Genomic DNA, 21748 nt, shown 5'->3' on the forward strand with positions numbered 1-21748 from the left:
CGGGAACATCTAGGTGGTCCAGCAGCATCGCCCCCCACACAACACGCTGCAACCTGGCCTAAATAGGGAGGGACGAGAGAAGTACTTGATGCCAATCTCAGGAGACCGCGGGTATAGCTACTGCCACTAGGAGGCACTAAGCAGGAAACAAGCCCCTCCTCTAGGTATGTGCCCCCTGCAGGCACCACCATTTAACCAGTGTTAGCTTTGTGTCCAAGGCAGACCATTTGTCACCGGTCTCTCAGGAGAATGCATGGAGGAAGGACTCTCCCTGTTATCCCACTGGTGTGGGTGAACAAAACGGGGTGAACGGTTCTGCTGACTGCCCGACCCCACAAGAAAAGGGGGCAAGTTTAAGCACTAACATGAACCAGGACCGCCAGCCATAGAATCGACTTTGCCTTTTTTGCTGCTGCATCACACTCTTGACTCATGTTCATTCCTAGGAGCTCCCTACAGGCCTCGGTATTCAGAAGCTCCATGTTTCCTAAGCAGAAATGCTGAGACTTGTAGTGCCAGACAGAAGTAGCTGAATGGCTGGACACACACTGGATTCAGTAGCCCCATTGGCTGCACAGAACCGCCTCGGTTGGGTAAGCTCTGCCTGGCGGCCAGCTCCCCACTTGCTACCCTTCCTGTAGCCGTCACTAGCCGTGTTTTCTGTCTGACTGGCGACAGGTTCAGCCAGAGGCGTGCATCATGCGTGTTCTTGTTGTAAAACCATGTTAGCATGCGGAGAGTTGGATGCGGTTTGTCTTAACTGCATTCTGTTGTAGCGGTGACTGTAGATCCATCCAGCGGTACCCCTCCAATCAGCCCTCCCAGGTTGTCAGGTCGGAGTGAGCACATTCTGTCGCTGGCGGCTTCGCGGCGATCCTCGGATCCCTGCCAGCGTCCTCCCCTCCGTCGGCTCCTACAGAGCGTTCTGAGGTGTATCTCTAGACCCCGTAGTCGGTCGGAGGCGACTGCTCTGAATTTCCCTTTGACTCCGATCTGGACGAGGTTTCCAGACTTTCTTTAATGGTGGCTAATCTTATTATGGCAGTGAGATACTCTGCAGATTTCGGATCTCCATCTCAGTCTGAAGTGTCTGTTTTCTTGAGACACCCCAGGCGGCTCCCAAGACCTTGCCCTCCGCATGAGGATTCTAGTCGGGGAGGGAACCTTCCTGACAAACTCTTCATTTTGCCTAAGCGCTTAGGTGTTCTGCATCCCTCTCCGGAGGATCTGGTTTGTAAATGGTCATTTCATGCAGCAGTGGATCCGCCCGTGTGCCGCCGGACAGTGCGCGCCGCCGCCCGTGTGCCGCCGGACAGTGCGCGCCGCCGCCCGTGTGCCGCCGGACAGTGCGCGCCGCCGCCCGTGTGCCGCCGGACAGTGCGCGCCGCCGCCCGTGTGCCGCCGGACAAGGCCCAACCCTCTTCCCATGGCGGATGCTTCATCATTTCAGGACATCCGTCGCAGGGAGATTGCAGCCTCCTTTGAGGTATTGGGTTCGGCTCCTAGGCCGGTCTTCGCCTCTACCTGGTGGCATGTCCACGGCTGAGTGAGATAAGCGGTTGCACCAAGGTATTTGTTCTGGTTCCTTTGTGGAAGGTTTGGCAGATATGGCTTCTCCGGTTGGCTTGTAGGTTTCCTTGTGAGGCTTCCCTGGACGCAGCCAAGCTCTTGTCTTATGCGGCGGCCTCACTGATTACTTGCCGGATGTTGGGGCTAAAGTCCTGGACTCAGATTCCCCTTCTAAGAAGATCTTAACGCACCTCCCTTTTTGTTGATGTCGGGCTTTTTGACGCCAAACTGGATGAAATCACTGCGGATACGGCCGGTGAAAGAGTTCTCACCATCCACAGGAGAGACCGAGACGCTCACGGACTGTACCGAGAGAAGGGCCGTGGTTTTGTTCCTTTCGTTGATCCAATACATGGGCGGTAAAAAGGTGGCACAAGACGAAAAGTGTAAAGCCTCTCTTATTCCTAGACCCCTCTGGCATCCTCTACTAAGTCCCCTGTTTGACGGATGTCCAGCACCCAACTTCTCCAGGGTGGGGGGCATCGACGTCTCTGCATTTCAGAGAATCCTGTCTCGCTCAGGTCTCGGGTTCCTGGGCTTGAGGGTTGGTTTCCTCGGGTTTCGCCATAGAGGCTTTGTCTATCCCCCAGAACGTGTTTTTTTTCAGCTCAATGGTACCAAGGTCTCCTTAAAAGGCTCAAGCCTTCGTTCAGGTGGTACACAACCTTGTGGCTCAAGGCGTGGCCGTGCCTGTTGCCCCTCTCCAACGCTTTACGTGGATTAGTTCCAACCTGTTGTTGGTGACCAAAAAAAGATGTCCGTCAGACCCGTCCCGGAGTCAGTATGTAAGGGTTCGGTATTTCCACGCGGAGTCACTGAAACCGGTCACTGCATACATGGAACAGGGGGGGTTTATTTCATCCATCAACATTAAGGATGCCGATCTTCACATTCCCATCCACCAAGCCTGGCAGCGCATTCTCTACTTTGCCGTCCAATCCCTGTTGGTTTGTGGCGCCTCCTTTTCGGCTGACCACCTCACCCCGAGTATATAAAGGTTCTAGCGTCGGTGGTCGCTCTCCTCCGTGCCTGAGGGATAGTAGCCATTCCATATGTTAACGATCTTCTGATAAAGACCCCGACCTGGGGAGTCTCCAAATTACCCTGCATACAGTGTGCCGCTTCGGTTGGATAATCAACCATCCCAAATTGTTTCTCTCTCCCTCACGACCCCTGGATTTCTTGGGACTTCATCACGATTCGGGCCTGGGTATTGCTACTACCAGTGGAGCGGATTCGACTTCAACATCAGGTTCACTTTCTAATGGGAGTGCTGGGATTGACGGCCTCTTCCGTCTGAGGCAGTGCCGTTCGGCTAATTTCACGCTCCGTCTCTCCAGTGGACCTTTCTCTCGAGGTGGGACAATTCCATGGGCTCCTTGGATCGGAAGATCTCAACACACACTTTGTTGGTGGTCTCCTTCCTTGCCCCTTCACTAGCAAGTACTCTCCTCTCTGGCTGGGGGGCATCTTGCGGAATCTCCCAGTGCAGGGGGCTTGGGCTGAACAAGAATCGGTCCTACAGATGATGGGAACGGAGAGCCATTCTCCGGTCGCTGCACCATTTTGTGCCCCTGCTGAAAGGCTGCCCAGTTTGGGTTCAAACCGACTATGTGACAGTTGTGCCATATATAAATCACCAAGGCGTGACCCGCAGCTCGACGGTGATAGAAGAGATGGCCATAATACTAGTGCCTTCCGGTTCTCTCGGTGGTTCTCCTACCGCAGTAAACAATTGGATAGCCGACTTCCTCAGTTAAGAGACAATCGGGGACAAAGGGAGCTCTATCCTGAAGATTGGCTGAGGTGGGGTTGAACAGACATTGATCTGATTACATCCAGGCTCAACAGCAAGCTACTGTCCTTCGTAGCCAGGTCTTGGGATTCTCTAGTTCAAGCGATAGACGCTCTTGTAATTGTGTGGACAGGTTTGCGTTTCCCTTTCATTAATCCCACGTCTTCTTAAAAAGATCAGGGCAGAAGGTCTACGGCTGGTCCTCATAGCCCCAGATTAGGCTCGCTGGGCGTGGTACGTACATCTCGTTGACCTGTTGGTCGGCGCTCCCAGGCACCTCCCTCTTCGAGAAGATCTTCTCCTTACAGGGACCGTCTTCCACCCGAGTTTGTCCATGCTTCATGCTACGGCCTAGCGGTTGAAGCCGTGATCTTGAGAGCGCATGCGTTTGAGGAACCAGTGATTCAAACAATGTTAAAGACAAGGAAACCTTCCTCCTCTGGTGTTTTAGCATTGAGTTTGGAAGAGTTTCTTTTCTTTACTGCAAATATTGCAGTTTTCATCTTATGTGTTTTTTCTTCTTGCACCTTCTGTCCTTACTCCAAGAAGGTCTGGATATGGGCTTTAGTCCAAGTTCCCTGAAGGGTCAGGTATCCAGGTGTTCTGTTCCATCGCTCACTGCCCTAGAAGTTGTCCATATGTATTTCTCTGCAAGGGGTCGTTGATGCCATCCCTCCGTACCGCTCTCCCACACTGCCTTGAGACTTGAATCTGGATGAGGTACCACTACGCCTTCCGACCTACAAGGTGCTCTTTCTGGTAGCAGTCGCCTCCATCCATAGGGTTTCCGAGTTGGCGACCTTGTTGGCCGAACCCCCTTCTACCGGTTTTCATCATGATAAAGCAGTTCTACGTCCCGTTTCCTCCTTGCCTAATGTAGTTTTGCATTCTTTCTTGATGAGGATCTCCTCCTGCCTTCTGTCCTAACGCAGTTTATCCGAGAGAGCGTGTACTCCACAAACTAGATCTGGTGCCAGCCTTGAGAATCTGCCTTCTCAAACAGCCTCTTTCAGACGCTCTGGCTCCCTGTTCACATTTACAGGCTGCCCGAAACGGGAACTTGCAGCCTCCAAAGTTGCATTCTCTCGTTGGACACGCTAGGCGAGGCCTATCATGCCAGAGGCAGAGCGCCTCCATTCCGGATTACGACGCATTCCACTCGGGCTTTAGGGGCGTCATGGACTGGTCGTAACGGGGCTTGGCTTCGCAGGTGTGTGAGGCGGCTAGGTGGTCTTCCCTGCACACCTTCACAAGGTTCCTCCTGGTGCATATGTGTCTGTGGACGCCTCTTCGGTCGGAGAGTTTTGCTGTCCCCCTGTATCATAACATATCCTCTTCCTTCTGGGGTCTGCTCCTGAATGTCCCGCGGTCTTCAGTTTTGTCCCCCAATGATACGGCTCTTCATCTTACCTTAGGATCTGTTTTGTTTATAGGAGGGCACGGCTCCCACCCAGTTTGGGTTTCTTTAATTTATTGCATTTTCTCTTCTAGTCGGAGTTCCTTTCGCTTCGTTGCACATGGTGCCATTCCTGAGTTATAGTGTTTCCCGTGGATTGACCATGAACGGTGTTGGTATATCTCCTTCTGCTGCCATACAAACTTATTAGCTTGGTGCTTGCAGGAGGTATAGCTGGTGGGAGGAGCTAACACTTTCTGCTTAGTGCCCGCCCCCTAGTGGCAGCAGCTATACCGCTGTCCAAGCTGTGTTCCCATGACCTGGACGAGAGAGAGATTTTATGGGAAGTACAAAAATCTTATCACTAACGTTCTACGGCTGTTTTTCTCCCCGCGAAGACTCTAGGGGTCAGCCAGAGCCACATGCCATGCGTGTTCTCGCTGCAGACAGTTGGAGCAGTTTTGTCCTAACTGTATCCCCTTGTGGCAAGCGTTCATAGATCCTACTGCCGGCTCCCCTTCTCTTCAGCCCAGCTGGAATGGGCACACTCCCTGTCACTGGCGGTCTCGGACCGTACTAGGGCATCCACCGTGATTTTAGACAGGTTGACGCATATGTCCAGTGCACTCATTCAGGATGTATCTGATGGAGTCTAGTCCATTTTGCCGGACCCCTCCTGTGATAGACCATGAAAGAGGATTAGGCCTTCCCGTTCTAGACTTTCATCTGGATCTCCCGCATCGGCATTTCCTGAACTGCACTCAGATTTCTGTCCTAGACACAATAGTTGTCCGACTGCCCTCTGATTCCGACATGGATGAAGAACGGGCTTCCATGCTCTCCGTAACGCATACCATGTAAGTATTGCCCAGACTCCTACAGCGTCAGCAGCATCTTTTTCCTTCAGATGCCTGAGACGTTCAACAAATCCTCATGGGGAGGAGAAGTCTTTGGAGATGTATGGTCCAGGGAGTGGAATATCCCAGATGAACGCTTCACTGTGCCTTGGCATCTAGACCTTGCAGATGCCTTTCCCGAGGACTTGGTTAAGAAATGGTCAGTTCCACCAGTGGTGGCTTCTCCAATGTCCTGCGTGGTCAAACATCTACACTGCCTGTGGCAGACGACTCATCTCTTCAAGACGTAGATGACAGGATTATCGAACCTTTGAGGCGGTTGGTTCGGCTCTCAGCACAGTTTACGCCTCTACCTGGGTTGGTAAGGCCACCTCTAAATGGGCCAAACGATCACATACAGGCCTTCTTGCCAGGTCTCCGTTGACAGAACGGGTCGGGCAGTGAGGTTTATCTGTGAAGCGGTGAGGCTCACGCCTTGCCAGCGTCGCTAGCCACCCGCCGCACACTGTAGCTCAACTCCTGGGATGCTGATGCTTCTAGAAAGTCGCTGACCAGCTTTCCCTCTGCTGGCACAAGACTTTTTTGATGCCAGGCTTGATGAGATTGTCTCGGATCCTATAGGTGGAAACCGTTCCCACCTGTCATATAACAAGCCCAGACGGCCGAGGACCGCGCACGGGACACAAACTCCTTTATTCCTCTCGCTGCTCCAGTTCCCGATCCTCAGATCATGAAAAAGCTTTGCACGATCAAAATCAAGGGCCTTCCTTTAATTCGGGTCCCTCTTGGCGTTCTCGGCCGCAGCTCTCAGTTATCGCTAAATCTTCTTTCCCGGGGTGGGGGGATGGCTTCCTGTTCAGGGACCCCTATCTCATCCAAGTCCCAGACTCTTGGGGCCAGCAGGCTCACTCATAGATTCTTTCAGCCAACCTCCTGGTTGTTTCCTTAGGCCAAGTATTCCGAGTTCTCCTCAGAAGGCCAGAGCCTCGCTCCACAGATCTTCCCGGTACACAGAAAGGATGGACCTGTCGGACCGGAAGAACCTGAATCCGTATGTGGAGGTCCGTCCTTTCTGCATGGCGTCTGGGATCTGTTGTTGCACCCGTGGAGCCCAGAGGGTATCTGGCATCCATAGTCCTATCTGTCAGCCGCACCACCGCTGTCTGGGATTCGCTGTCCACTCCGATTCCTATCAGTTCGGGGCAATAAATGAAACACCTTCTTTATTCTGCATGGCAAACGGTGTGCAAAAAAACACAATAAAATAGATCAAAAAAGCTAATTGTACCTCAGAATGGAACCATAGAAAAAAACCTCATCAACTCCTACATAGTAGCATACGGTAGTATGTCAGGCTGAAGTGAGACAGTGTCCATCCAGTGCAGCCTGTATCCAACCCCCCCCCCCTTGTTAATCCAGAGGAAGGCAAAAAAAAACAGAGGCAGAAGCCAATTAGACCACTTGGGGGAAAAAATTCCTCCTTGACTCCATAATGGCGGTCAGAATAATCCCTGGATCAGCCTCTGATAGTTCCTCTCCGACTCCAAGACCCGGATCACCAACCCGCGGGTCACCTACTGTCTATATCCTGTAATATCACAGACAGACATCTAGTCCCTCTTAACCTCCTCTATGGATCCTGCCATCACCACGTCCTCAGGCAGAGAGTTCCACAGTCTCACTGCTCTTACAGTAAAGAACCCCCTTCTATGTTGGTGATGAAACCTGCTTTCCTCTAGACGTAGCGGATGCCCTCTTGTTACCGTCGCAGTCCTGGGTATAAACAGATCATGGCAGAGATCCTTGTATCGTCCCCTCATGGATTTATACATGGTTATTTTTCCGGGGTGAATAATCCCAGTTTTGGTGCCTCTCTGGGTATTCCAGTCCCATCATTCCATGTATTAGTTTAGTTGCCCTTCTTTGAACCCCTCCAGTACTGTAACATCTTTCCTGAGCCCCGGTGACCAGAACTGTGCGCAGTATTCCATGTGGGGCCTGACAAGTGCCTTATATAGTGGGGGGATAATGTTCTCTTCCCTCGCCCCTGTACCTCTTTTACTGCACCCCAATACTCTATTAGCTTTTGCAGCAGCTGACTGGCATTGGTTGCTCCAGTTAAGTCTACAGCCCACTAGTACCCCAGGTCTTTTCCCCAGCAGTACCCCATTTAGTGTATATTGGTGACACCCGTTTCTCCTGCCCATGTGCAGAGCCTTACATTTATCCACATTGACCTCCCCCCCCCCCCCCCCAAGCCCCCGGCTTATCTCGGTCCGTTTGTAGCCGCACATTGTCCTCCGTTGTATTGAGTATATTGTATAATTTTGTATCATCTGTAAATACTGATATATTACTGTGCAGCCCCTCTATCAGGTCGCTGGTAAATATATTGACCAGAATGGGGCCTAATACTGAACCCTGTGGCCCCCCGCTAGCGGCGGGGGCCCAATCAGAGTACGAACCATTTATTACCACCCTCTGCTTTCTATCTTTCTATCTCTGAGCCAGTTCTTTTACCCAATTACACCCGTTTTAACCCAATCTGAGCTTCTCGTTTTATATATCAGCCTATTATGTCCGCAGGTACGAGATCAGTAGACCCCCTCCCCCCCGGTGCGGCTCATCACCCCCTCGCAGCTTTACGGGACTTTGATCGCAGCGATATAAATGAAGGGTTTTATTGTGGAAAAGAACTAAAAAAACCTATAATTTTGGAGTTCTTGTAATCGCAGCGACCCGAACAATGTGTGCTGTTACTTCTGCTGCGGGGTTTAGGTTGGGCTCACAGGGCAGTAGGTGTGAACCGCTGGTGATCCAGCACGTATCGCACGGCGCACACGTAATACTCGCTGGTCATGCCCCTGGTTGCACCCGGTTTTGCTGTAAACTTACTAAAAGTTTTGCAATTCATTATTTGTACCCAAGAATGTCCCAGCAGCGACTGCGGCCGCGTGACGGAACGATAACGTGACGCTTGTGAAGGCTGGAGGTGGACCTCCCCAGATCACTGCTTCCTGAGGTCTAAAATCACCTGTCACTGAAGGGTTAAGTGGTGCCCGCTGCGCTCCGCGGGCGCCTCCTGCCCGGGCTCTCAGCTGGTCGGCATGAAGGTCAGAGCTGAACGCCGGCGGTCCAGGGGGCGACTTCTCCACATCTAGACACGTAGTAGAACCATTTATAGCAAGACGTCCCAGTATTAGTGGGAGAACCGGTCCGAAGAACGAGCTGTAGGCGCCATAGTGGTGCCATCCCCCGCCGCCAATGACTGGCCTCAGTAGTCTGCCCGCTGCGGCGATCGCTGCTCTACATAAAGCGGGCGCGCAGTTGGACCACACACTATGGCGCCGCAGCGTCTGGAGCTTCCCTTTAGTTTATAGCATTTCCACCTTTTTGGACAAACTCCTTCAGACGCCGGAGCCGCAGGGTGAGAACGCTTCCAGGAATGGAAGGGTTAATAGTCTATTTGTATCTATTAGGAAAATGCAATGTGACTGAAGAAAAGCGAAGCCCCCCCCCATCAGAGTCCGGCGTGACGCCCCCCCCCCCCCCATCAGAGTCCGGCGTGACGCCCCCCCTCCCCCATCAGAGTCCGGCGTGACGCCCCCCCTCCCCCATCAGAGTCCGGCGTGACGCCCCCCCTCCCCCATCAGAGTCCGGCGTGACGCCCCCCCTCCCCCATCAGAGTCCGGCGTGACGCCCCCCCCTCCCCCATCAGAGTCCGGCGTGACGCCCCCCCTCCCCCATCAGAGTCCGGCGTGACGCCCCCCCTCCCCCATCAGAGTCCGGCGTGACGCCCCCCCTCCCCCATCAGAGTCCGGCGTGACGCCCCCCCTCCCCCATCAGAGTCCGGCGTGACGCCCCCCCTCCCCCATCAGAGTCCGGCGTGACGCCCCCCCTCCCCCATCAGAGTCCGGCGTGACGCCCCCCCTCCCCCATCAGAGTCCGGCGTGACGCCCCCCCTCCCCCATCAGAGTCCGGCGTGACGCCCCCCCTCCCCCATCAGAGTCCGGCGTGACGCCCCCCCTCCCCCATCAGAGTCCGGCGTGACGCCCCCCCTCCCCCATCAGAGTCCGGCGTGACGCCCCCCCTCCCCCATCAGAGTCCGGCGTGACGCCCCCCCTCCCCCATCAGAGTCCGGCGTGACGCCCCCCCTCCCCCATCAGAGTCCGGCGTGACGCCCCCCCTCCCCCATCAGAGTCCGGCGTGACGCCCCCCCTCCCCCATCAGAGTCCGGCGTGACGCCCCCCCTCCCCCATCAGAGTCCGGCGTGACGCCCCCCCTCCCCCATCAGAGTCCGGCGTGACGCCCCCCCTCCCCCATCAGAGTCCGGCGTGACGCCCCCCCTCCCCCATCAGAGTCCGGCGTGACGCCCCCCCTCCCCCATCAGAGTCCGGCGTGACGCCCCCCCTCCCCCATCAGAGTCCGGCGTGACGCCCCCCCTCCCCCATCAGAGTCCGGCGTGACGCCCCCCCTCCCCCATCAGAGTCCGGCGTGACGCCCCCCCTCCCCCATCAGAGTCCGGCGTGACGCCCCCCCTCCCCCATCAGAGTCCGGCGTGACGCCCCCCCTCCCCCATCAGAGTCCGGCGTGACGCCCCCCCTCCCCCATCAGAGTCCGGCGTGACGCCCCCCCTCCCCCATCAGAGTCCGGCGTGACGCCCCCCCTCCCCCATCAGAGTCCGGCGTGACGCCCCCCCTCCCCCATCAGAGTCCGGCGTGACGCCCCCCCTCCCCCATCAGAGTCCGGCGTGACGCCCCCCCTCCCCCATCAGAGTCCGGCGTGACGCCCCCCCTCCCCCATCAGAGTCCGGCGTGACGCCCCCCCTCCCCCATCAGAGTCCGGCGTGACGCCCCCCCTCCCCCATCAGAGTCCGGCGTGACGCCCCCCCTCCCCCATCAGAGTCCGGCGTGACGCCCCCCCTCCCCCATCAGAGTCCGGCGTGACGCCCCCCCTCCCCCATCAGAGTCCGGCGTGACGCCCCCCCTCCCCCATCAGAGTCCGGCGTGACGCCCCCCCTCCCCCATCAGAGTCCGGCGTGACGCCCCCCCTCCCCCATCAGAGTCCGGCGTGACGCCCCCCCTCCCCCATCAGAGTCCGGCGTGACGCCCCCCCTCCCCCATCAGAGTCCGGCGTGACGCCCCCCCTCCCCCATCAGAGTCCGGCGTGACGCCCCCCCTCCCCCATCAGAGTCCGGCGTGACGCCCCCCCTCCCCCATCAGAGTCCGGCGTGACGCCCCCCCTCCCCCATCAGAGTCCGGCGTGACGCCCCCCCTCCCCCATCAGAGTCCGGCGTGACGCCCCCCCTCCCCCATCAGAGTCCGGCGTGACGCCCCCCCTCCCCCATCAGAGTCCGGCGTGACGCCCCCCCTCCCCCATCCCATCAGAGTCCGGCGTGACGCCCCCCCTCCCCCATCCCATCAGAGTCCGGCGTGACGCCCCCCCTCCCCCATCCCATCAGAGTCCGGCGTGACGCCCCCCCTCCCCCATCCCATCAGAGTCCGGCGTGACGCCCCCCCTCCCCCATCCCATCAGAGTCCGGCGTGACGCCCCCCCTCCCCCATCCCATCAGAGTCCGGCGTGACGCCCCCCCTCCCCCATCCCATCAGAGTCCGGCGTGACGCCCCCCCTCCCCCATCCCATCAGAGTCCGGCGTGACGCCCCCCCTCCCCCATCCCATCAGAGTCCGGCGTGACGCCCCCCCTCCCCCATCCCATCAGAGTCCGGCGTGACGCCCCCCCTCCCCCATCCCATCAGAGTCCGGCGTGACGCCCCCCCTCCCCCATCCCATCAGAGTCCGGCGTGACGCCCCCCCTCCCCCATCCCATCAGAGTCCGGCGTGACGCCCCCCCTCCCCCATCCCATCAGAGTCCGGCGTGACGCCCCCCCTCCCCCATCCCATCAGAGTCCGGCGTGACGCCCCCCCTCCCCCATCCCATCAGAGTCCGGCGTGACGCCCCCCCTCCCCCATCCCATCAGAGTCCGGCGCGACGCCCCCCCCCCCCCCCATCCCATCAGAGTCCGGCGCGACGCCCCCCCCCCCCTCCCATCAGAGTCCGGCGCGACGCCCCCCCCCCCCCATCCGCTCCTCTAGGGCGGTCATCAGCTGTGCGACCAACCTGCGACAATCAGATGTAGGGTGAAACGAGAACAGCAAAACTCTGCTGCAAGGTGAGGTTGTGGAAGACAGTTTCATGTCAGGTCATACACCATGGCGAGACTGACACAAGGGGGTTATACTGCATCAGCAAGGTGTCTGCCAGATCCGCAGCACACGGGGGGTTCAGGATGTGCCGTTCAAGAAGAAGCCCAAAGAAACGGCCACCATTAGGGACTGCAGACGCAGCGGTCGGCCGAGGAAGCCCTGCAGCAGGTGAGACACATCATGATCGGAAGGCGTCCACCAGCGCCAACCGCTCAGACCCGGCAGACAGCAGTGGCACCCGGTACACCCATCTACTGTTCGGAGAAGTCTGGCCAGAAGGGGTCTTCATGGGTGATTGGCTGCCAAAAAGCCATCATCCCTTCCAAGAAACAAGGCCAAGCGACTGACCTACGTACAAACACATAAGATGAGGGGTGCAGAACAACGGCAGCAGGAGCCCTCGCCTGAGGGGGCACAGTGGGAGATATTTGGGGTCACCTATAGATGCCTAAGTGATATGGCTTGGGGTTCAGTCAAGGTACAATAATGAGTGTCTGCAGGAAGTAAGAACCATCTCCAGCGCTGGGAAGAACAGGGAGTCCTGGAAGTGCTGCTGTGGCCCCCACTGATCTCACATCATCCCGTCTGTCTGGGATTACATGAAGAGACAGAAGGATTGGAGCGAGCCGACATCCACAGAAGATCTGGGCTTATTCCTCCAAGATGTCTGGAACCTCCCTGCCGAGTGCCTTCAAAAACTGTGTGCAGGTGTCCCGAGAAGGTGAGGAGCGTCACACGGATACGGATGGGTTACCTCTCTCTCTTTTTCAGTCACTTTGCATTCTGTCATTTGACAAAAAATAAACCATTAACCCTTCTATTCCTGGAAGCGTTCTCACCCTGCAGCAGTTTCCACGCCTGCCGCCAACCTTTGCCCGGCGCTGTATACTGAGCAGATGCTTTCCGCTTGCAGGCGCCCGGCATGGAGCATCCTGGTGCTGGCAGCGTTGGCACCCTGTATACCCGGCCTCGTGGTAGCAGACCTGCATTATAGCTGCAGCAGAGGAGCCGCCGGGCTCATTATCTACACCCCAGTATCTGGGCGCTGGGCCGTGGAGTGCTGTTTGCACCTGTGGAGCCCCCATATTATCAGTAGGTGAAGCAGCAGCTCGGCTCTTCTCCCTGCAGGCGTCGCAGGAGGTGTTCTCCGCAGTTTGAGCCTTCTGGTCTTCCATGGTGTTTGCTGTGAAGCTCGTGTAGTGTAAGCCTGGCATTGGGCTCTCACAAGACCGAGGGGATCCCCACATCACTTGCTCTGCGGCCTGAGGGGGCGCAATACTTCACACAAGTGTTTGCTTAACGCGTTCCATCAAGGGTGAGTGTGTAGGCGGAGTGGGGCCCCCAGGGCCCATACAAGGGGTCGGCCTGTAGGTGTAGAGGAGCCCCCGGGGACCGTGTGTTTCGGCCCCTCCCGTAGTTTGCAGCAGATGACCCCCCGCGGCTGACCGTTTGCGCTCTTGTGATAACGGATCCGTCTTGCTGTCTAGTTCCCCATCGGTCATCGGGGGGGCTTCCACCTGCTTCTCCCTCTGGGACCCCCAGTGTGACGGACCCTCGTGTTCGCCGCCCACGGCTGCTCTGTGGCGTTTGACGGCTCCTTGTAGTTTGGAGAGTCTTCATCTCCTGCAGCAATCTTTAAAGGGGTTTGATGTTAAAGGGGCGATCCACAAGTGTGTCATTAAGGCAGGTAGCGCCATTACTGCAGTGGGAATCGCTCTTTCAGCTGTACGGCTCAGTGGCAGCAAGCGGAGATCTCACCATCACCAGGGATTTTACGCCCGTTCTTTTGGTCTGCATTCACGCCGGAGCTCATTGAGTGGCCCATTGCTGCTCGCCCTGCTGACGCCCAGGAGGAACAACAGAGGAACGGCACAGAGTTGTAAGAATGGGCGTGCTAGAATAGGCTTTGTGTTGGAGTACAAGTGTTTACGTGTAAAGTGCTGTCCGGCCGCCTTCCCCTCTGCGGGGGTCCGATCGGGGAGACGGGAGGGGAATCCCGCGGCCGAAACCGATGAGGAATTGATGCAGAAAGTTGCTGAAATTCTCGTTCTACAATAGTTAAAGGGGTCCTCCGGGATGAGCCGCTCGGGGGGTAGACCATCAGTAGCTGACCGGCGGGAAGGCGGAGTCTGCTGAGCTCAACGGTAAAAGTGCCGCAGGACCCCTTTAACCCCTTACTGCCATAGGGCATGAGGTTGCTTTCTGGCTAGGTGGTACTTAATGCAACGTTCCGCGGCCGACCTTCTGCTGCAGCAGTGGGGATCATTGGGGACACCGATCTCCGCTGTTAACCCCTTACCTGCTCCCTCTGTGACGTCATTGGCCCTCTACTATGTTATCTTGGAAAGCCAGACGATGGCGGCCAGGTCTGCTATACTAGTAAGTGATAATACACTGCAGTACAGGAAGACTGCAGTGTAATATAATAGTGACCGGTCCTCAGCAGGGACATAGAAATAGTTTAAAGAAACCCTCCCCCGCTGCGCCCGCTCCCCTCTTTGTATTAAACCCCCACACACTGGGTATCATCGTACCCGTACAGACCGGTACGTCGCGGCAACTATTTATCCTGCACGCCAAGATTGGCGCCATAATGCTGCTTGTGTCCATTTCTTCCTGTCCACCTCCAGCAGGTGGCGATCTGTCTACAATTCGGTTATCGGACCATGTGCACATCTTGTGGCTGTAACCTGCATCGCGGGAAGCTCGCCGGCTTTATAGCGGTCAGCGCCTTGTGCCGCCAAAACTGTGCCGGCTTTTACAATGCGCGTACTGTTACAGAGACGCGGCGACCAGCGAGCGCTGCGAGGGGCGCTGCAGAGCCGCAAAAGTCCGGCCACAAGGCAGCTGAAAAATGTGGACACCGTCTGAGAGCCGTGCGCCGTGTCACATGACCGCCCAGCCCGCTCCAGAAGAAATGGGGTCGGTGGGCTCCTCGCGGCTCTCCTGCTGTGCTCGGTCTTCATTAATAACCGGTCGTCCTGAATTGCGCGGTTTATTCTCCGCTCCGCCCATTATACGTGTCCGGGTCCTCTGTGCTTCCCTTCCGTGTTTTGCGCGGTCTCTTCTCTGCTCCACCCATTATACGTGTCCGGGTCCTCCGTGCTTCTCTCCCTCCTTCCCTGTTTTGCGCGGTCTCTTCTCTGCTCCGCCCGTTATACGTGTCCGGGTCCTCCGTGCTTCTCTCCCTCCTTCCCTGATTTGCGCGGTCTCTTCTCTGCTCCGCCCGTTATACGTGTCCGGGTCCTCCGTGCTTCTCTCCCTCCTTCCCTGTTTTGCGCGGTCTCTTCTCCGCTCCGCCCGTTGTCCGGGTCTTCCGTGCTTCCCTGTTTTGCGCGGTCTCTTCTCCGCTCCGCCCATTATCCGTGTCCGGGTCTTCCGTGCTTCCCTGTTTTGCGCGGTTTCTTCTCCGCTCCGCCCGTTTATCCGGGTCCGGGTCCTCCGTGGTTCTCTCCCTCCTTCCCTGTTTTGCGCGGTCTCTTCTCCGCTCCGCCCATTATCCGTGTCCGGGTCTTCCGTGCTTCCCTGTTTTGCGCGGTTTCTTCTCCGCTCCGCCCGTTATCCGGGTCCGGGTCCTCCGTGGTTCTCTCCCTCCTTCCCTGTTTTGCGCGGTCTCTTCTCCGCTCCGCCCATTATCCGTGTCCGGGTCTTCCGTGCTTCCCTGTTTTGCGCGGTTTCTTCTCCGCTCCGCCCGTTATCTGTGTCCGGGTCCTCCGTGCTTCTCTCCCTCCTTCCCTGTTTTGCGCGGTCTCTTCTCCGCTCCGCCCATTATCCGTGTCCGGGTCTTCCGTGCTTCCCTGTTTTGCGCGGTTTCTTCTCCGCTCCGCCCGTTATCCGAGTCCGGGTCCTCCGTGGTTCTCTCCCTCCTTCCCTGTTTTGCGCGGTCTCTTCTCCGCTCCGCCCGTTGTCCGGGTCTTCCGTGCTTCCCTGTTTTGCGCGGTCTCTTCTCCGCTCCGCCCGTTATCCGTGTCCGGGTCTTCCGTGCTTCCCTGTTTTGCGCGGTTTCTTCTCCGCTCCGCCCGTTATCCGTGTCCGGGTCCTCCGTGGTTCTCTCCCTCCTTCCCTGATTTGCACGGTCTCTTCTCCGCTCCGCCCGTTATCCGGGTCCTCCGTGGTTCTCTCCCTCCTTCCCTGTTTTGCGCGGTCTCTTCTCCGCTCCGCCCATTATACGTGTCCGGGTCCTCCGTGCTTCTCTCCCTCCTTCCCTGTTTTGCGCGGTTTCTTCTCCGCTCCGCCCGTTATCCGTGTCCGGGTCCTCCGTGGTTCTCTCCCTCCTTCCCTGATTTGCACGGTCTCTTCTCCGCTCCGCCCGTTATCCGGGTCCGGGTCCTCCGTGGTTCTCTCCCTCCTTCCCTGTTTTGCGCGGTCTCTTCTCCGCTCCGCCCATTATACGTGTCCGGGTCCTCCGTGGTTCTCTCCCTCCTTCCCTGTTTTGCGCGGTCTCTTCTCCGCTCCGCCCATTATCCATGTCCGGGTCCTCCGTGCTTCCCTGATTTGCGCGGTCTCTTCTCCGCTCCTCCCATTATCCATGTCCGGGTCCTCCGTGCTTCCCTGTTTTGCGCGGTCTCTTCTCCGCTCCGCCCATTATCCATGTCCGGGTCCTCCCTCCTTCCCTGATTTGCGCGGTCTCTTCTCCGCTCCGCCCATTATCCATGTCCGGGTCCTCCGTGCTTCCCTGATTTGCGCGGTCTCTTCTCCGCTCCTCCCATTATCCATGTCCGGGTCCTCCCTCCTTCCCTGTTTTGCGCGGTCTCTTCTCCGCTCCGCCCATTATACATATCCGGGTCCTCCGTGCTTCCCTGTTTTGCGCGGTTTCTTCTCCGCTCCGCCCGTTATCCGTGTCCGGGTCCTCCGTGGTTCTCTCCCTCCTTCCCTGATTTGCACGGTCTCTTCTCCGCTCCGCCCGTTATCCGGGTCCGGGTCCTCCCTCCTTCCCTGTTTTGCGCGGTCTCTTCTCCGCTCCGCCCATTATACATATCCGGGTCCTCCGTGCTTCCCTGTTTTGCGCGGTTTCTTCTCCGCTCCGCCCGTTATCCGTGTCCGGGTCCTCCGTGGTTCTCTCCCTCCTTCCCTGATTTGCACGGTCTCTTCTCCGCTCCGCCCGTTATCCGGGTCCGGGTCCTCCCTCCTTCCCTGTTTTGCGCGGTCTCTTCTCCGCTCCTCCCATTATCCATGTCCGGGTCCTCCCTCCTTCCCTGTTTTGCGCGGTCTCTTCTCCGCTCCTCCCATTATCCATGTCCGGGTCCTCCGTGCTTCCCTGTTTTGCGCGGTCTCTTCTCCGCTCCGCCCATTATCCATGTCCGGGTCCTCCCTCCTTCCCTGATTTGCGCGGTCTCTTCTCCGCTCCGCCCATTATCCATGTCCGGGTCCTCCGTGCTTCCCTGATTTGCGCGGTCTCTTCTCCGCTCCTCCCATTATCCATGTCCGGGTCCTCCCTCCTTCCCTGTTTTGCGTGGTCTCTTCTCCGCTCCTCCCATTATCCATGTCCGGGTCCTCCGTGCTTCCCTGATTTGCGCGGTCTCTTCTCCGCTCCGCCCATTATCCATGTCCGGGTCCTCCGTGCTTCCCTGATTTGCGTGGTCTCTTCTCCGCTCCTCCCATTATCCATGTCCGGGTCCTCCGTGCTTCCCTGTTTTGCGCGGTCTCTTCTCCGCTCCGCCCATTATCCATGTCCGGGTCCTCCCTCCTTCCCTGATTTGCGCGGTCTCTTCTCCGCTCCGCCCATTATCCATGTCCGGGTCCTCCGTGCTTCCCTGATTTGCGCGGTCTCTTCTCCGCTCCTCCCATTATCCATGTCCTCCCTCCTTCCCTGATTTGCGCGGTCTCTTCTCCGCTCCGCCCATTATCCATGTCCGGGTCCTCCGTGCTTCCCTGATTTGCGCGGTCTCTTCTCCGCTCCTCCCATTATCCATGTCCTCCCTCCTTCCCTGTTTTGCGCGGTCTCTTCTCCGCTCCGCCCATTATCCATGTCCGGGTCCTCCGTGCTTCCCTGATTTGCGCGGTCTCTTCTCCGCTCCTCCCATTATCCATGTCCGGGTCCTCCGTGCTTCCCTGTTTTGCGCGGTCTCTTCTCCGCTCCGCCCATTATCCATGTCCGGGTCCTCCCTCCTTCCCTGATTTGCGCGGTCTCTTCTCCGCTCCGCCCATTATCCATGTCCGGGTCCTCCGTGCTTCCCTGATTTGCGCGGTCTCTTCTCCGCTCCTCCCATTATCCATGTCCGGGTCCTCCGTGCTTCCCTGATTTGCGCGGTCTCTTCTCCGCTCCTCCCATTATCCATGTCCGGGTCCTCCGTGCTTCCCTGTTTTGCGCGGTCTCTTCTCCGCTCCGCCCATTATCCATGTCCGGGTCCTCCCTCCTTCCCTGATTTGCGCGGTCTCTTCTCCGCTCCGCCCATTATCCATGTCCGGGTCCTCCGTGCTTCCCTGATTTGCGCGGTCTCTTCTCCGCTCCTCCCATTATCCATGTCCGGGTCCTCCCTCCTTCCCTGTTTTGCGCGGTTTCTTCTCCGCTCCGCCCATTATACATGTCCGGGTCCTCCGTGCTTCCCTGTTTTGCGCGGTCTCTTCTCCGCTCCGCCCATTATCCGTGTCTGGGTCCTCCGTGCTTCTCTCCCTCCTTCCCTGTTTTGCGCGGTTTCTTCTCCGCTCCTCCCATTATCCGTGTCTGGGTCCTCCGTGCTTCCCTGTTTTGCGCGGTCTCTTCTCCGCTCCTCCCATTATCCATGTCCGGGTCCTCCCTCCTTCCCTGTTTTGCGTGGTCTCTTCTCCGCTCCTCCCATTATCCATGTGTGGGTCCTCCCTCCTTCCCTGTTTTGCGCGGTCTCTTCTCCGCTCCTCCCATTATCCATGTCCGGGTCCTCCCTCCTACCCTGTTTTGCGCGGTCTCTTCTCCGCTCCTCCCATTATCCGTGTCCGGGTCCTCCGTGCTTCCCTGTTTTGCGCGGTCTCTTCTCCGCTCCGCCCATTATCCGTGTCCGGGTCCTCCCTCCTTCCCTGTTTTGCGTGGTCTCTTCTCCGCTCCGCCCATTATCCATGTCCGGGTCCTCCCTCCTTCCCTGTTTTGCGCGGTCTCTTCTCCGCTCCGCCCATTATCCATGTCCGGGTCCTCCGTGCTTCCCTGTTTTGCGCGGTCTCTTCTCCGCTCCGCCCATTATCCCTGTCCGGGTCCTCCGTGCTTCCCTGTTTTGCGCGGTCTCTTCTCCGCTCCGCCCATTATCCATGTCCGGGTCCTCCGTGCTTCCCTGTTTTGCGCGGTCTCTTCTCCGCTCCGCCCATTATCCATGTCCGGGTCCCCCGTGCTTCCCTGTTTTGCGCGGTCTCTTCTCCGCTCCGCCCGTTATCCGTGTCCGGGTCCTCCCTCCTTCCCTGTTTTGCGCGGTCTCTTCTCCGCTCCGCCCATTATCCATGTCCGGGTCCTCCCTCCTTCCCTGTTTTGCGCGGTCTCTTCTCCGCTCCTCCCATTATCCGTGTCCGGGTCCTCCGTGCTTCCCTGTTTTGCGCGGTCTCTTCTCCGCTCCGCCCATTATCCGTGTCCGGGTCCTCCCTCCTTCCCTGTTTTGCGTGGTCTCTTCTCCGCTCCGCCCATTATCCATGTCCGGGTCCTCCCTCCTTCCCTGTTTTGCGCGGTCTCTTCTCCGCTCCGCCCATTATCCATGTCCGGGTCCTCCCTCCTTCCCTGTTTTGCGCGGTCTCTTCTCCGCTCCGCCCATTATACATGTCCGGGTCTTCCGTGCTTCCCTGTTTTGCGCGGTCTCTTCTCCGCTCCGCCCATTATCCATGTCCGGGTCCTCCCTCCTTCCCTGATTTGCGCGGTCTCTTCTCCGCTCCGCCCATTATCCGTGTCCGGGTCCTCCCTCCTTCCCTGTTTTGCGCGGTCTCTTCTCCGCTCCGCCCATTATCCATGTCCGGGTCCTCCCTCCTTCCCTGTTTTGCGCGGTCTCTTCTCCGCTCCGCCCATTATACATGTCCGGGTCTTCCGTGCTTCCCTGTTTTGCGCGGTCTCTTCTCCGCTCCGCCCATTATCCATGTCCGGGTCCTCCCTCCTTCCCTGATTTGCGCGGTCTCTTCTCCGCTCCGCCCATTATCCGTGTCCGGGTCCTCCCTCCTTCCCTGATTTGCGCGGTTTCTTCTCCGCTCCTCCCATTATCCATGTCCGGGTCTTCCCTCCTTCCCTGTTTTGCGCGGTTTCTTCTCCGCTCCGCCCGTTATCCGTGTCCGGGTCCTCCCTCCTTCCCTGTTTTGCGCGGTCTCTTCTCCGCTCCGCCCGTTATACATGTCCGGGTCCCGGTGTCCATGAGTTTGCCTTAGACTTGTGTCTTGTGTTGCAGGGCGGTTTGACGAGTGCGTGGTAGAGGAGCGGCGCCAGTGTGCTGAGGACCTGCTGCAGTTCTCCGCCAACATCCCAGCGCTGTACAACAGCTCGCAGCTGGAAGACTTCTTTAAGGTAACGGATCCCGTGGTGCCCCAGTAAACAGGCAGATAATCGATGCTTCATTCATGCCGCCATTTAAAGGGACGTCCGAGAGACCAGATGAATATAGAAGAGCGGGAGAAGCCACTTACCTTCTGGGAGCTCCTGCAGTCAGGATGTCACATGACTGCTGCAGCCAATCATCCACTGTAGTGGTCATGTGACTAATGAATGGTGTGCCACTACTGCAGCAGCTTCTCAGACCAGAGCGGCGCACATTTCACAGGGAGCGCTTCAGACGCGTCCGCTCTTATGTGAGGGGAGCTGAAATCTGCGCAGTGGAGAATAAAAAAAAAACTAAAAGTATTGATCTGTCAATGCGAAATCCACCTTGGAATATCCACACGCAGGGGAGCCGTACTGAGGGGTAATCCACGTAGGACCTGCGGCATCCACAGATGAGCCGTACTGGGAGGTAATCCACGTACGACCCACGGCATCCATAGATGAGCTTTACTGGGGGGTAATCCCTGTATGACCCGTGGCATCCATAGATGAGCCTTACTGGGGGGTAATCCCTGTATGACCCGTGGCATCCATAGATGAGCCTTACTGGGTGGTAATCCACATACGACCCATGGCATCCATAGATGAGCCTTACTGGGTGGTAATCCACATATGACCCGTGGCATCCATAGATGAGCCTTACTGGGGGGTAATCCACGTATGACCCGTGGACTGACCGGCTGTCAGGGCTGCCGGTAACTTATGTAAACTGACCGGCCATCAGAGCTGCCGGTAACATATAGACCGGCCCGGCCGTCAGGGCTGCCGGTAACATATAGACCGGCCCGGCCGTCAGGGCTGCCGGTAACATATAGACCGGCCCGGCCGTCAGGGCTGCCGGTAACATATAGACCGGCCCGGCCGGTAACATATAGACCGGCCTGGCCGGTAACATATAGACCGGCCCGGCCGGTAACATATAGACCGGCCCGGCCGGTAACATATAGACCGGCCCGGCCGGTAACATATAGACCGGCCCGGCCGGTAACATATAGACCGGCCCGGCCGGTAACATATAGACCGGCCCGGCCGCCGGGGCTGCCGGTAACATATAGACCGGCCCGGCCGCCGGGGCTGCCGGTATGGACTGGTCATCCAAAGAGGCTGATTGCTACTGGTGATCTGCTGGTTTTCCCCATCCCATTGAGTCTTGCTGACCGGCGCTGACCGCTTACTGCCATGTCTAATCTCCCAGCTGTAGGTCTTCCGTCTACCTACCTGCTCCTCCTGACGTGTTTGGCCCCCGCTGTGTCCTCACCGGGCTGCTCTGGGCCTGTAACCCTTGGCTCGCTGCACACACCGTGTATTCTGTGTTTCCCCGCAGGGTGGAGAAGTGCATGATGGGTCAGATCTGATTGGTCCAGCAGAACCGTTTGGGGATTTTCCCGACAGCCTCTCGGACTGCAGTTCTGACGGTGAGTTCGCTTCTTAATGTCAAGGAGTGTCCGGG

The 21748-nt window shown here is 57.9% G+C and overlaps 1 protein-coding gene across 1 annotated transcript in view; it reads left to right on the plus strand.

The window, feature by feature from the left end:
- Nucleotides 1-21748, plus strand: part of RPS6KC1 (ribosomal protein S6 kinase C1) — a 273886-nt gene that overhangs the window by 21822 nt on the left and 230316 nt on the right. The window contains exons 4-5 of the mRNA XM_066595059.1: nt 20150-20265; nt 21623-21713. Coding sequence (XP_066451156.1) covers nt 20150-20265; nt 21623-21713 — 207 coding nt within the window. The remainder of the gene's footprint in view (nt 1-20149; nt 20266-21622; nt 21714-21748) is intronic.

Source organism: Eleutherodactylus coqui, chromosome 3, assembly GCF_035609145.1.
Source record: "Eleutherodactylus coqui strain aEleCoq1 chromosome 3, aEleCoq1.hap1, whole genome shotgun sequence".
In the NCBI taxonomy this organism is placed as follows: domain Eukaryota; kingdom Metazoa; phylum Chordata; class Amphibia; order Anura; family Eleutherodactylidae; genus Eleutherodactylus; species Eleutherodactylus coqui.